We start from the raw sequence: 16,245 nt of genomic DNA, 5'->3' as shown, positions 1-16,245 counted from the left end.
GAAGACTTCATAGTATATTGTGATGCTTCCAATCAAGGGTTGGTTGTGTGCTAATGCATCAAGGAAAGGTTATTGCGTACGCCTCACGACAATTGAAAACACATCAGGCCAACTACACCACTCACGACTTAGAACTTGGAGCAGTAGTGTTCGCTCTGAAGATCTGGAGACACTGCCTATACGGTATGAAGTGCACCATCTTCACAGACCACAAGAGCCTTCAACACATATTCAATCAGAAGAAGCTCAACATGAGGCAAATATGTTGGGTTGAGCTACTCAATGACTACGAATACGAGATTCGTTATCATCTGGGAAAATCCAATGTGGTGGCAGATGCCCTTAGTCGTAAGCAGTACTCTGGTCGAAGAGCGAAGTCATTAACCATGACAATCCATTCACACCTGTCAACACAAATCAAGGAAGCTCAATTGGAAGCCTTGAAAGTCGAAAAAATTTCAGGTGAAGCACTTAGAGGAATGGACTAGAATTTTGAGATCAAGAGTATCGGAGTTCACTATCTCTTGAACCGAATCTGGACACCGACGTTCGGTGGGTTCAGAGAAATGGTTATGGCCGAAGCACACAAGACCCCATACTCCGTGCACCCAGGTTCAGATAAGATGTATCTGGATCTCAAGCAACTCTACTAGTGGCCAAACATGAAAGCAGAAATTGCTGCCTATGTGGGCAAGTGCTTGACTTGTGCCAAAGTCAAGGTAGAACATCAGAAGCCCTCAAGGTTACTCCATCAGCCCGAAATACCTGAGTGGAAGTGGTAGCAGATTTCCATGGATTTCATAACCAAACTACCCAAGACACCGAGCGGTCACGATACCATTTGGGTGATCGTCGACAGGTTAACCAAATTTGCCCACTTCTTGTCAATCAAAGAGACTAATAAGATGGAGAAGCTAACAAGAACCTACATCCGAGAGATCTTGCGACTTTATGGAGTGCCGATATCTATCATCTCGGACTGAGACAGTAGATTCACCTCAAGGTTCTGGTAAACACTACAGAAAGCCTTAGGTACTAGGCTGGATACGAGTACAGCCTATCACCCACAAACTGACAGGCAAAGTGAGAAAACGATCCAAAACCTAGAAGACATGTTGCGAGCATGTGTAATCGACTTCGGTAAAGCAAGGGACGTCCACTTGCCATTGGTGGAGTTCTCTTATAACAACAGTCACTAGCATCAAGACTGCTCCATTCGAAGCCCTTTACGACCGCAAGTGCATATCACCTTTGTGCTGGGCGGAGGTGGGCGACACGCAGTTGGCGAAAGGTCTAGTCCCTGATAGTACTCTCACTTGACCGGAAAACATAAGGGAAACGACTGAAAAGATCGTTCAAATTCGAGAGCAACTGAAAGCCTCACGAGATAGACTAAAGAGCTATGCCGAAAAAAGACAAAAACCCTTGGAATTTCAGGTTGGTGACCGCGTTTTACTGAAGGTCTCATCCTGGAAGGGCATGATATGCTTCGGGAAACGTGAAAAGCTAAAACCAAGGTACATTGGACCCTTCGAAATTACTGCAAGGATTGGTCTAGTAGCTTATAGACTTCAACATCCAATCGAACTTAACAAAGTACATCTGGTGTTTCACGTGTCTAACTTGAGGTGTCTATCCGAGGAAACTCTTGTAATTCCACTCGAGGAAATCGAGCTGAATGAAAATCTTAACTTTGTGGAAGAACCCGTCGAAATCATGGATATGGAAATCAAACAAACTAAGCAAAGTCGCATACCAATAGTGAAGGTTCGCTAGAATGCTAAGCGGGGACCCGAATTCACTTGGGAGCGAAAAGATTAGATGCAACAAAAGTACCCGCATCTTTTCCCTAGTTCATAAACTTTTGCTTTGTAATTAATTTCGGGATGAAATTCCCTCTAACCGGGAGGGGGGGTGATGTAACAACTCGATATTTCAGGTCAATGTAACGACTGGAAGTTAACTATTGTAATATCTTTGTGAATTAATAAAATAGCGTCAAAAATGAAATGTTTAAAAAGCTCAGTTTGAGTATACTAAGTGTTAGATATTGCATCAAGGTTTCCAAAAATATAAAGAACAATAAAATCTGAGTTATAACGAAGAAGTTATGACCAATCGAAGATCCGTAACAATACCGGTAAAGCGTTGTTAAGCCTAAAATGCGAAATCCCAATAAAATACTATTTGGCCTTAGGTATCTGAATGAAAGTCGTTGATATCCCTAAACCGTGAGCATAAATAAAAAGAACGCCCAAATCTGACTTCGTATGAGGAAGTTATGATTTTTCGAAGTTTCGGATATAACGGTAGACAGCTAAAAACTCGAAATAGAGATTGAACGACTTTTGGACAACACAATCTAAACGAGAGTCGAAGGTCTCGACAATAGTGATCCAACGGTAAAAGGACAGACGAAAACAGACGTCGGATGAAGAAGTTATGGATTTTTAACGGACTTTTCGTGTCCTGGCGTATTAAAAATATATAATTAAAAATAAATTCAAAACTAGCCGACGGAGTCTAAATGAAAGTTGTAGAGTACATTCTCACATATGCGTGGATATAAAGAATCTAACATATATGATTCAGGCTTCAATGACGTGTCTTCCAATCCTAACTATATGTAATCTAGTACCCTTGCATAATCTTTTGGTTTGCTCGATATTACGAAGTAGCATGACTGGAACACCTATTTTTAGTGTAAGTTTATGGTTAGAAATTCTAGATGCCTTAAAACCATTCAACACAACTGAAGAGTAGATTGATTCCTCAAAAAAAATCTGGTAACTCTATCTCAGATAAAAAATTTGAACTAATATATGTTTTCCCTTCATCTTTCATCAATCCTAAAATGTAGTCATTGGTAACATCAAATTCTTCATTTGTAGGTACCAAAATAGCTTTATCCTGAAAATATGATGGATCATTAAGATGGTTTTAAAATGATGGATAAATGGTGGATACAATTAAATGAATATGGTCACCTATAGAGCGAACAACAACGTCTTCTGGAAATTCAACTTCACCTTCACCATCATTAGGGCCACCAATATTACCTTCACTAATTTTAAGAATCCACTCATCAAATGCTTTTGTCTCATCCAAATCATTCGTTAGACAACCAAACTAAAGCCTCATGTTTACGGTTAAACGTAAAACTTTACATTCACGCCATAATTCAACAGGGGAAGCTAAACGATTTACGATATACCTAAATAATCAAATGCATATCAACTCGATAACATTAATTGAAAATGTTCAAGGTTTAATATTAGAAGTTTGATGTACAATTTAGGAATTGATTTTAGATTTACTACAATTCAAAGTTCATTGCCTTTTTTGGATGATTACTCAAATTACATTGCTAATCTCAGTAGGGGTCACTAATATGGTTGATGGTCTGATCTTGGTCGATGTGATGTGTTCGTCTCAATCATGAAATCAATGTGGATAGTCCGCAAACCATGTGTTGAGTAACACCTAAGTGTAGCATTTTAACACATTTAGAACAACATAAATCCTTTACCTTGCACGAGATAGTTAGGTAGGGCCAATCAACTATTACAGGAAGACCTTATTATAGTATATTAAGAACATTAGGTTCTAAATATGCAACATTGTTTTGTATATTGATCACATTCTTTCTGGTAAAAAAATCCTTCAAGGGTTTCATGGTAATGATCATTAGAAAGTACAAAACATGTCAAATAACATTTTAGCATTATTAAATAAGTTATTTCATATGCTATTTTGAGAGCATCTAAATGGTGTGTAAGCTACTAAAATGAATAAAGATTTTGAATAAATTAGGTTAGTCAAAACTGAGTTTTTCTTTTTCTTGTTCGAGTTGTTATATCAGGATTTTATCATTTTCCAAAAAGATTTCTCCACATATGTTTATCAAGGTAGGCATTCAAGGAATCTATCTACAGTTAAAGAATTCTAAAAAAGTTATTTTTTAAAAGTACGATGCTATTAATGAATTTTTTTGCAAAGTTCAACGCTATTAATGAAATTCGCTTCCAGAACACTGTCCTACAAATGAGCTTCAATGTAGGAAAATTTGAAATGTTTCAATATCATCTAAAAATAATCCAAAATAATATTTTTTTTAAAGTACAATGTCGTTAATGAACTTTTTTTTTTTGCAAATTTCGATACTAAAAACAAATTTTCCCTTGAAAGTTGTCATACTAATGACCTACTAATTAACATTTAAATTTATATATTACATAATTGGTTCACTTGTGAACAAAAGTACATAAATGGTCCATATTTGAAATGTTTTTTTTACATAAATGATCTATACGCGAAAGAAAATGAAAATACACTTTCCATTAATAAAATGTTTTCAAAAAAATCCTATTTATGAACTCTAATGTGCATAAAAATAAATCTTTTATAGATTAGCCAAAAAGAATACGAAAAAGTCCTTTTTTGAAACTACGATGCTATTAATGAAATTTTTTGCAAAGTTTAATGCTATTAATGAATATTTTTTTTTCCAGAAAACAATCCTATAAGTGATCTTTAATATATAAAAAATGTAACTTTCCATTTCAACTAAAAATAATCCAAAAAAGTCATTTTTTTAAGAGTATGATGTATGAACTTTTTTTTTCTTTCAAAGTTCAATACTAAAAGCATTTTTTTCCAGAAAATGTCTTAATATAAGGTTAAAAGAGCATATTGTAAAATACTTATCGATCTACATGAGCAAGAATTAAGCATTTCCATAAATACCCAATAAGACATATAAATCATGTCTCATTTTGTAATGAATTCCAACGCCCCACAATGTGGAATCCTCTCAGTGTCAACATTCTAGAACTCAGACCACATTAGATAATCAATATGAAGAGAGGCTGCAATAAAAAATAATAATTGTCACCATCTTATACAAATATTATAGATTATTGGGGTGTTAGATAGTGTAATAACTTGCCAACAAAAAAATACCAACACCTTGTAGACATCATCTGTACAACATTTAACAAAAATACAAAAAAAATGTTATAAAAAATAAACTATACTTATGATATCTCTTTTAAGGTACATATGATTATTGAAAATAATGCCAACAAAAAGCTTCAATATTTAAGTGGCTCTAAATACAACTACCCTCCAGTTTTAGGGCCCTTGACTTTACCCCACTCCCAAGCAGAAACGGTCCTTCAAATACTCTAAAAAACCTGAAAGATTAAAATATACACATAAAAAGATGAAAATGATAAAATGAACTTTCAAATATAACAACAATATTTTATAGACAATACTACAAACAAGTTAGAAACATGCAAATACAGATGAAAGAACATCATAATTAGATTAACACCATACACTCATTTAGTCTTATCTTTCTTCTTCCCTTATAGGAGTTTATAAAACATTTTCTATTGTATGATGGAAGTCTGAATTACTTTTTTGAGATATGTGAGGTTGCAAAGAATGGAACAACAAAGAAATTGAATGGATATGTAATCGTAAAAGCAAGATAATAGAATAAGTAATTACATTCCCAAAACATGTTTGTGAGGCATGGAATGGAACATAATGAAAATTTCATACAATTTTTATGTTATATATTGCAATTTAAATTATAAAAATAATCTTTCACATATCTTTGTTTAGTTATTATTATGTAATTAAAAATGATTTATATTGCAAGTTTTATATTAATATCTTCTCCTATTGCTGAGAAAACATTGATACTCACAATGTTCCCAACCCTATTTTCAAGAGCGTATGGTGTACCCATTTATCTTTGAGAAAGTAAACTCAATAAAAAGATTCAAACTAGTTAAACGAAAGAATAAGGTTGTGAAAGGTTCTTACTATGCTCATCGGCATGCCCAGACAACACAAGTTATCAAAAAAAAAACATGCTAATTAACCAAAATTAATCAATCCCCAACATTTTCCAATAAGATTTATCGATCGAATCTATTTATATGGTATACTAAAACTTTGTCTTTTCTTTGCTATTGAGTCTAAAAGATGTTTTTTTTATAATATTAAAAAAAGGATAAGTGAATACCTTATTTTTGAAAGCCCAATTTGTATCTTTAAAAGATGTTTTTTTAAATAAATCAAAACACATATCACCATTGGGTTTTGCTGAGTTGTAGAATATATGGATCACTCACTAGTATAAGGGTTTAAATTCCATCTCCAAATCCAGGAAGGGATCGAATGGGTAAAGCATTATAGATATTGACTCGAGTATATCTTCCATTCATGACCTGGTAAGCAACAACAAAATCATTGGCTAAATGCATATATAAAAATGTAAAAATAAAAAAGAAAATCGACATATACAAATTCACTACCTAGTGGACATATCTTCCAAATCGAAACAATCGATGAGAGGTCGCGATGCTGCCGTGTCCATCCTTTTGCTCTCCAGATATCTATAACTTAAAAAATCAAAATCAACAATACAAATCATAAGAACAAAAATAGAAGCAGATTCATAAAATGTAACCATTATGGATTTAAACTTAAATCGAAAGGTTTTATAGATTGGAACTTCATAGTTGAAACAAAATAAAAGAAACATAATCTAAAACGTACCCAAAATCAATCTAAACTATGATCAAATTAAAGTAGAATCCAAAGAAATTTATCGCTATATCATTCCTCCTTCTTTCATGATGATCGAACACAAGACTAATCTACACAGATCGAATCCCACATTTATTTTATTTCTTCTTTCCCTCATTTTCTTTCCCACTACAAAACTTAGGTTAGATAAATTATGTAAAGAAAAAAAGGAGAGATGGTAGGGGTACTGGTAATGAGGGATGGGGCGAGACATTTTTCATTTAATTTTTTGGTGAGATTTAATTGTAATTAATAAAATTCCTAATTTAATTAATTTTATTTTTGGTGAGATTTAATTGTTATTAAAGGAATTCCTAATTTAATTCATTTTATTTTTGGTGAGATTTAATTGTCATTAATAGACTTCGTAATTTAAAATGTAGTATATGTTTTATAAAATTTGTGGACAAAAATAAAGAGGTTGACAAAGATGATGTCAGCAAATAATCTAAGGGTGGAAAATATAAGATTGAAATGCAATCAGTGGCCCTGATTTCTTCAATTTAGAATTAAAGGTTCTCTTTTAATAATATTTAGAGATTTGTAAACCTGTTATAAAATAGGAATGCATAACATTAAATTTTTTTAAAACATGTTATAAAGTTGATAATATGTTTTGTAATTTTTATCACGTATAATGTCAAGTGCGATTAGATATATTATATAAATTTGTATATATTTTAAAAAATAGAATTATAAGTTAAATTTATATGGATGTAACATACCTATATATGGCATATAATTAACTATACTAACAAAAATAAAACTTAAACTAAAAATATTAGTAAAAGAGTGTTTATAAATTTCATTTTAAAAAGTTTACTTTAAACATGAAATATAATTTTTTTTATGAACTCAAATGAAACGATTCAATATAATAAGATATTTTAATAAATATCTCTTTTATATATATATATATATATATATATATATATATATATATATATATATATATATATATATATATATATATATATATATAATCTAATAATTAAAGGTTTTTTTTTTTGCCATATGTCATACTCTCATTTGATTTGCCAAATGTAATTTTGTGGTTATTTTGAATTAATTTTTTTTCCACATGTCATTTTATGAGTTTTTCTATTTTATTAAATTCACATGATATTTTAATATAATAATTGCAATAAATGTAGTAAAAATAGATATCAATTTAATTAATGAACTTACATTTTAATTTCAAAATTTCCAAATTAAAGTTCACTAGTTTCTTTTGTTTATTTATTTAAATTATTTGCATGTTCAAGTTTAAAAGATAAAAACAGTTCAATTATAATAATTCATCATTTTTCTTATTTCCTTCAAAATTCAAAGTTCTCAAATATTTTAACCTTTATATTTATTTTATTTTTTAAATTAACTCATTTAATACATGGGTCTCACAACTAGTGTGTGTGTATATATATATATATATATATATATATATATATATATATATATATATATATATATATATATATATATATATATATATATATATATATATATGTGTGTGTGTGTGTGTGAAATATCTAAACACAATTCAAGGACGAGTATATTAAATCTTGAACATTTGAAATAGCCTAAATTTCTCAATCTCTTCCATCACAATTTTCTGCCTAATTAATTTTAATTGATTCAAATAATTCAAACTATTTTGTTTGACATAGACTACCGATTCCCTTCACAATTTTCTGCCGATCACCCCAAAATAATGCCTAAAACCTACAATATACTCCTTTAACTTCAACCATCCATATAGGTTCTTTATTAAATCTATTTTCCCATTTCTCTTTTTCATCTCTAATCACCACCATTAATATACTCTGATTCTCGGAAGAAAGTTGTGCAACAGGTATGAGATATTATTTTTCTTACAATCTCATTTAGATTCCCTTCTTTTGTATATACCCACAACCTACCATATATTGAAGAACATCGATAATATATAGATGCGCCAGTGAAGACACAATTTTCAAAACAAAATAAAGACTAAGTCAAGTACCTAATCTTGAAGATATGTTGTTCAAGAGCAAAGATGAGGTGGAGATTGGCAGAACAAATCAATAGGGCCAATTAATTAGCCATCAACGGCGCCAGACGGAGATCCGTCTGGAGAAACGTATTGGATAGCGACAACGGCCGATTGTAATAGTGCTTTCACTCAGGAATTAGTGACTCATGAAGAGGGTTGAATCGAAGAGACGTGATCACTACAAATAGGGATCGACGATGTAGGAACGTATCTTAGAAAAAGGTATTTAGTTTTTTTGATTGAAGGTTATAAGTATATTAGAATAAATAGAGTTTTGCAAAATTTTAATCTCAATATTGAAAATACAGTTTTCAAAAATTTGAATCACAATTGAGAGTATATTAATGCTTGTGGTTTTAGGGTTTTAGGGACGTTTGAACGCGATGGAGGCTGGTTAGGGTACGGTCAAAATGACATAAGGACGTTAAAATAGGTCACAAGTCTGAATATTAGGGTATTCGACCTCGGCCTCGTACGCCCCGTGTACAAGCTTGTATGCCCCGCGTACGAGCCTAAGTCACTCGATGCTTTTGCTTGCGTACGCTAAGCATACTCATACGTACGCACAACGTACGAAGGCTCCTCAAAGCCATAAATAAAATACTTCAAGTGGGTTAAATGAAATACATGGAGTTTTGAATGTTACAATACATATGGAAAAATAACCTAGAAAGAAAACATAACAATAAATAATAATAACTTAGCAAATTGTCTTATTCTTGAGTCTTCAATTTTTGAACTTTTCTTTATGATATATCTTGATCTTCATGGGTTTGTAGACTCTTATTCTCAAAATTTTGCAACTTTTTTACCTTTTCTACTTTTCTCACTTTTTTTTTCTTTTTTCATAATTTTTTATTTTTTTCTTTGTCTTTCTCACTTTTTTCTCTAAAACTAAATACCTAAAAAGAAAAACATATGCTTAAGCAAGGGAACTTGACTTCAACACTTATTGGTTAGAGGTATTAGTCTAAAGTGCAATGACTAGATAAACTCTCCTGGATACATTTCTGGTACACGATTCTAAACATATTGTGGCCCTCAAAATAAGCAAAGTTGTATTTTTGTTTCATGATTTCACTAAGATAGGGAAGCCACAAATACACTATAACATATATTGGCTCAAATAAACATTGAAACTTGCATCAGATCGTCCTACACTACAATAGCAACTTGGATCTCAACATAGCAATTTTAACTAGATTCAATTTTAGATCATTATTTCAAATCTTTCTAATAATTTTTTAAATCATAGTCATTTTTTTTCAATTTTTTCTTAGTATACTTGCATTCCTATAATCAACCGCTACCCCAAACTTAAATGATGCAATATCCTCATTGCATGCTAAAACAATTAAAGAACATAAAATTAAAAAGGAGAAATTGGAACAAAATCCATTGAGATAGTAGTGGCGAGATTGAATTCTTGAAAGTGTGTGGAAAACTTAGACATCTTGAATTTGTACTGGAACTGGACTTGGGCAGCTACTCATAAATTTCCCGAATAAAAGTGTCAACCACAAACTCGCATCTTCAAAAAGCGTGGTGCTTAAAATCTTCAAAGCAATGCATTGCAATCTCGGAAAGCATACACCACATTTTATGGTTGAAAGAAAGAGAAAAATACGATTTCTTGATACCTTGCGTCATGTGTATAGAGAGCCACGACGTGAGTCTGGAATGAATGTTTGAATCGTCAAAAACCAACCTCGTGACGTGAAGTAGAGAACTCACATCATGAGAACTGGGCCAAAGCAGAATGTATGTCTTCTTCAAATTCGACATGTCGTGTAAACTCTAATGTCTACTTAAGTCATTTAGACTTATTTTAAGACCATATGTTCTGCACTCTTTCCTTTCTTCTTTAAAATTGAGCATGATTGTCACCCCACACTTATCAAAAAGTGTGGTCTTCGATTTTAAAACTCTAACGCTCTCGGTTTCTCTCGTTTCTCATTATTTTTTTCCGATAAATATAAATTTTGCAAACAAAACAAACTCCTAGGTTGCAAAAAGAAAACAAACGTTCACCATTTTATTACATAATTTTAAACAAACCAAATTAAAAATAAAAACAAACATTAAAACACACCAAAAATAAACTAAAAATTAAAATAAAAACTCAAATAAAAGGATGAACAAATCATCATGCAACATCATCATCATCACCTCCATGTGCTCCACTAGGCCCGACTTTGTTATGTTGTCTCGATGCCTAAAGATTTTCCCAAGTCAGTATATAGGATAGTAAGGTGGCATGGTGGCTAGACACTCTATATGAAAATGTGAAAATAATACGTCTACGGATTTGTTGTGATAATTTACACCCCCTCGAAGATTGTCTAGATACGTACCAACCCGACTTTGAAATGCGTCGGTGGGTACACTTCCAATGGGAACCTCCTTCATGAGGTATATCCCTCACGTCGTGAGAACTGAAAAGCACTGAACTCACTTCGTGAGGTATATCCCTCACGTCGTGAGAACTAAACAATTTATGTAATTTATATACTACCTAGTTTTAAATTTATAATCCTAACCTTCTTAACTAACTAATTGCACTTAGGTATTGTACCTAGTTAAATTTATATAATAGTTTAGGTAAGCTGAGTATTGAACATAGGGAACGGATTTAACTAATATTATAATTACTAAATTCAATTTGATAAATGATTAACTTAAAACTAAGCACAAACACAAAAAATTGTAAACAAGATTTATAAGACATTTCCATTTAGTTTCAAATCCCCCTTTTTCCTATGTCAAGAATTAGAAGACGCTTTCGGTTAGTTTCAAATCCCCCATTTTCCTATGTGTAGTTTCTATGTATGGATTTATTGAGTTGGTTACCAATTTAGACGTAATTAGCAGTCTTGATCCGATCTAATATTTTCACCAATTTATGAAATACTATGTAATGATCATATACAAATAATCACATAATTGATTATAAATAATAAATGGTCTATATTATATATATATATATATATATATATATATATATATATATATATAGATAATCATCTATGATCAATACAATTAATTTAACACAATTATGATCAAATTATGCTCACCAAAATAGTTAAAGTTGTTACCTTTATTACTTAATCTACGATGTGATTAACCCTAGCTCTAGCAATTTAACGATCATAAACTACTAGGTAAACAAGTTCATCCAATTCAAATGGTCATTAAACTACACTTTAACATGAATCTAAGCGAAAAAGATGGAAAATTGAACATGCTAGGTAATGATATACAAACACATGCATTATCCAACTTCATAAAATCCAATTATAAGCTAGAAACTAACAAATAGTACTAGGGTTCATCTATACTAAACAAAAGCCTAATGATTAGCTATTCATAGCAGAAATTAAGCACACAAAACATAAGAATTCGACATTGTTAATCTAATGCAAACTAAATGTGATATGTAATCTTCAAATTTCAGTCTCCAAGTGTTCTCTTCCAAAGGGTTGTTTTTCGCGGATCTCTTGCCTTTAAAATCGATTATCTCTATAGAAAATCAGATCGAACCTCCTTAAAGTCAATATGAAAAGGGATATTTATAATTTCCAAATATCGCTTCTCACGTCGTGAGTATTACGGATATTCCTTGATATCCCTTCCTAATCAATTCTCTTGTATATTGGAGTCTATGATTTACCCATTAAATAGTTTCCATGTATAGCTCCTAGATTAGTGTACTTACTGTTGTATATCTCTAGTATAAATGCAGTCCTGTAATTCATGTTTTCTGCAATACAATCAATACAGTTTTATGGTATCAGAGCTCCTTCTCCAGCGAGCATCTCTAAATCCGATCCTACTCTCATCAACCCTAATCAGCCGCCAATGGCTCCCTCAAACACCATTGTTCAAATCACAGCCGCCAGTCACTTTCCGATTAAACTCACTACAACCAATTACCCAGTTTGGCGCAAACAAGTTCAATTATCACTAATTGGCCTTGATCTTGAAAACTTCATTACTGGTACTAACACACCCACCAAAACAATCATCGACAAAGACAATGCCACATCCAATCCAGCCTACACAGCCTGGTACCGCCAAGACCAAATCATTTTTAGCGCAATTCTCGGTAGTTGCTCTGACCCTATTCAACCAATCATCACTTCCGCCACTTCTTCCAAGGAAGCCTGGGATCGATTAAGCGCAAGCTATGCCAGTCAATCTCGATCTCGAATCATCTCACTCAAGTCCAAACTAGCCAAAAACCCAAAAGGAAGCCGCTCTGTTATAGAATTTCTTAATGATATGTGGCTTATCTCCGATGAACTTGCGCTCGTACAAAGTCTTGTGCACGAAGAAGACCTTCTGGTTCATATCCTTAGTCGACTCGGTGAAGAGTATGGTCCAATCACGTTTGCCTTGAAGGTTCGTGAAACCTCTATTTCCTTTGCAGAGCTATTCAACAAACTGGTCGATTTTGAACGATATCTCAAAGAAACAAAAGTTCCTGCTACTCCCATCATTGCCACGGCAAAATACTCTCAACGTCAACCTACACGATTCAACAATCACTCATCAAATGGACCCTCTGCTCGACCAAATCAGTACCGATCTCCGGCTGAAAATCAGTCGCAAAATAATCGGACCAACCATAGGAGCAATCGTTCCTCGTCATTCTGTCACTTTTGCTCCATACCGGGTCATGAAACTCGAGACTGTCGCAAGCTTACCCGATTCCTCAAAGATCACCAAATTACCAGTTATGTATCCTCCCATAACCCAGTAGCCAACTCCACCTCCTCAAACCAACACTCCACCTCTACTTCAGCCCCGTGGATGTTCGGTTCTGGAGCCTCTCATCATCTCACCTCTGAACGATCGGGTCTCCATACTGTTTCTGAATACGGTGGACCAGATGAAATCCTACTAGGCGATGGTACATCTCTCTATTTCTCACACTGGTCATACTAGTCTCTCCACTCCCTCTCGCTCTCTCTCTTTATTTAATGTCCTTTGCATTCCCCGTCTTCGCAAAAATCTTATATCTGTTGCTAAGTTGTGTCGCACTAACCAAGTTTCTGTTGAATTCTTTCCTTTACATTTTCTCATGAAGGATCTGTGCACGGAGGCGCCTCTAATGTGGGGGGAGAACATAAATGATGTCTACTACACCAACCCGTCCTTGAAGCCACAACTAAACACCACCATTAAAGCATCACTTCTTGACTACCATCACACTCTTGGCCATCCATCTACTCGAATTTTGAAGCAACTTGTTAACGATTTAGATCTTACTTTCAAACCATCATCACATTTTGATTTTCACTGTACTTCATGCTCAATTAATAAAAGTCATAAAGCTCCGTTTGGTGAAAACTCTTTTGTTGCTACTAAACCACTACAACTCATTTACTCAGATGTTTGGGGTCCTGTACAACAATCTATTGATGGTTTTGTTTACTATGTAGTATTTTTTGGCTATTATTCCAGATACATATGGCTCTATCCAATCAAACATAAACCTGACGTTGCCAAAGTCTTTCATCAATTCAAATCCTTGGCTGAAAAATATTTTAATACACCAATCATCTTTATGTTTACTGATAACGGTGGCGAATATAAAGCCCTCATTCCTATTTTTCAATCAATGGGCATCTCTCATTACACCACCCCTCCGCACACACCCGAATAAAATGGCATCGCCGAGCGTCGCCACCGCCACATTGTTGAAACCGGACTCGCTTTACTTAACTTTGCGAGCCTTCCCTTACGGTTTTGGTCTAATGCGTTTCAAACAGCGGTGCATCTCATTAACCGCTTACCTATCCCGACTCTCAACTCTCAAAGCCCATTTGATATCATGTATGGTCGTTCCCCAAACTACAAGAAATTAAAACCCTTCGGGTGCCTTTGTTACCCATGGCTCCGTCCCTACTCCACCTAAAAACTTCACCCTCACTCCCTCCCTTGCATTTTCTTGGGTTACTCTGATGCTAAGTCGGCTTACAAATGTTTCCATCCCGAAACCCGTCGGCTTTATCATTCCCGCCATGTTGAGTTCATTCCTCATATCTTTCCCCACAAAAACTCGTCCTCGCCAACTCCTTCTATTCCCATTGTTGATGAATACTTCACCACACACTCACCCTCTACTCCTATATCCCCTATACCATCGCTACCTATACTACCCCCTCCCTCTCCCGCTCCTCCTCCTCCTCCTGAACAACCTCTATCCAACCCCTTACCTGCTACCTCCAGGTCTGATCCCACTGAATAACTATCTGAACCCATCTCTCCCTCTACCGCCTCACCATCATCACCTTCACTTCCCCCATCCCCTCCCGCTAACCTGTCACCACCCCCACCCCCACCTCCATGCCAATGCAAACTGAATCCCAAATACTTCAATCCCACCCTCATTAACAACACCACTATCCACCCTATTCCCGCTGCTTTGGAACCCACCACCCCAACTCAAGCTCCAAAAGACCCGTTATGGCGCAAAGCAATGGATGATGAGTACAACGCATTGGTCCAAAAATCCACCTGGGAACTTGTACCTCCTACGTCTCATCGTCCCATTGGGTGCACATGGGTTTTTCGCATTAAATGAAACCCGGATGGCACTGTCGCAAAGTATAAAGCCCGTCTTGTGGCAAAAGGTTTTCTCCAGCAATATGGGAAGGATTACTTCGACACTTTCAGTCCGGTTACAAAACCGGTAACGATTCGTACCGTGCTCTCTATTGCTCTGTCTAACAACCGATCTCTGCGGCAACTCGATGTCAACAACGAATTCTTGCATGGAACATTGCAAGAGGAAGTGTACATGGTTCAACCACCAGGGTTCGTTAACTCGCAGTACCCCAATCATATTTGCAAGCGCCGCGTGCATGGTACACAGATCTAACGAAATTTCTTATCACATCCGGGTTTCGTAAATCTCATGCTGATGCATTCTTATTCATTTACCATTGTGATGCAGACATTTGCTACTTTATGGTTTACGTTGATGATATTGTGCTCACAGGCAACAACTCCTCTTTTCTTGCCAACTTTATCACCTTGCTAGCTAATAGGTTTTCAATCAAGGACCTTGGACCGCTACATCACTTTCTTGGCGTTGAAATTATTCCCACCAAGACCGGCTTATTTTTTCGCAACACAGCCATATTCGTGATGTTCTCACTCAATTTAAAATGGATGGTGCCAAGGAAGTTACAACCCCTTTAAGTACTTCAGCAATCTTAAAGAAGGATGATGGTGCTCCAAAAGTTGATCCTACCCCATATCAGAAACTTTTTGCACTCTACAATATCTTGTGTAAGGTCTAAATAAGGATCTTTATCAGTAATCAAGCAATAAACAATCACAGAAATAGGAACGAGATGAAAATAAACCAAGCTTGCACAATATTATATTCAATAAATCGTCAGGTATAACTCGATGGACTGCTCTGTAAACTCTATGGCATCAACAACTGCAAGAGACCAACTCCTCCACTATTTATACTTGACTTAGACCGCAAACTGTGTTTGCTACCGTAAACAGGGTTTACGGCCGTAAACTCAGTTTATGGTCGTGAACACACAAAATGAACAAAAGACATAAACAACTCATAAATTGTATTA

At 34.5% G+C, this 16,245-nt stretch overlaps 1 protein-coding gene across 1 annotated transcript; it reads right to left on the bottom strand.

Moving 5' to 3' along the window:
- Nucleotides 1-14,680: 14,680 nt before the first annotated feature.
- LOC111905553 (glycine-rich protein DOT1-like) lies at nucleotides 14,681-15,034 on the bottom strand. Its single transcript, XM_023901272.1, has one exon. It carries the CDS (start codon nucleotides 15,032-15,034, stop codon nucleotides 14,681-14,683), a length of 354 nt encoding a protein of 117 aa, XP_023757040.1.
- Between the last annotated feature and the right edge of the window lie 1,211 nt (nucleotides 15,035-16,245).

Source organism: Lactuca sativa, chromosome 2 (genome assembly GCF_002870075.4).
Source record: "Lactuca sativa cultivar Salinas chromosome 2, Lsat_Salinas_v11, whole genome shotgun sequence".
NCBI lineage: Eukaryota > Viridiplantae > Streptophyta > Magnoliopsida > Asterales > Asteraceae > Lactuca > Lactuca sativa.
This window is presented reverse-complemented; position numbering and strand designations above follow the sequence as displayed.

Coding starts and splice junctions, on each gene's coding strand:
- LOC111905553 (XM_023901272.1), bottom strand. CDS start 15,034: ATGAGGGTGGGATTGAAGTATTTGGGATTCAGTTTGCATTGGCATGGA.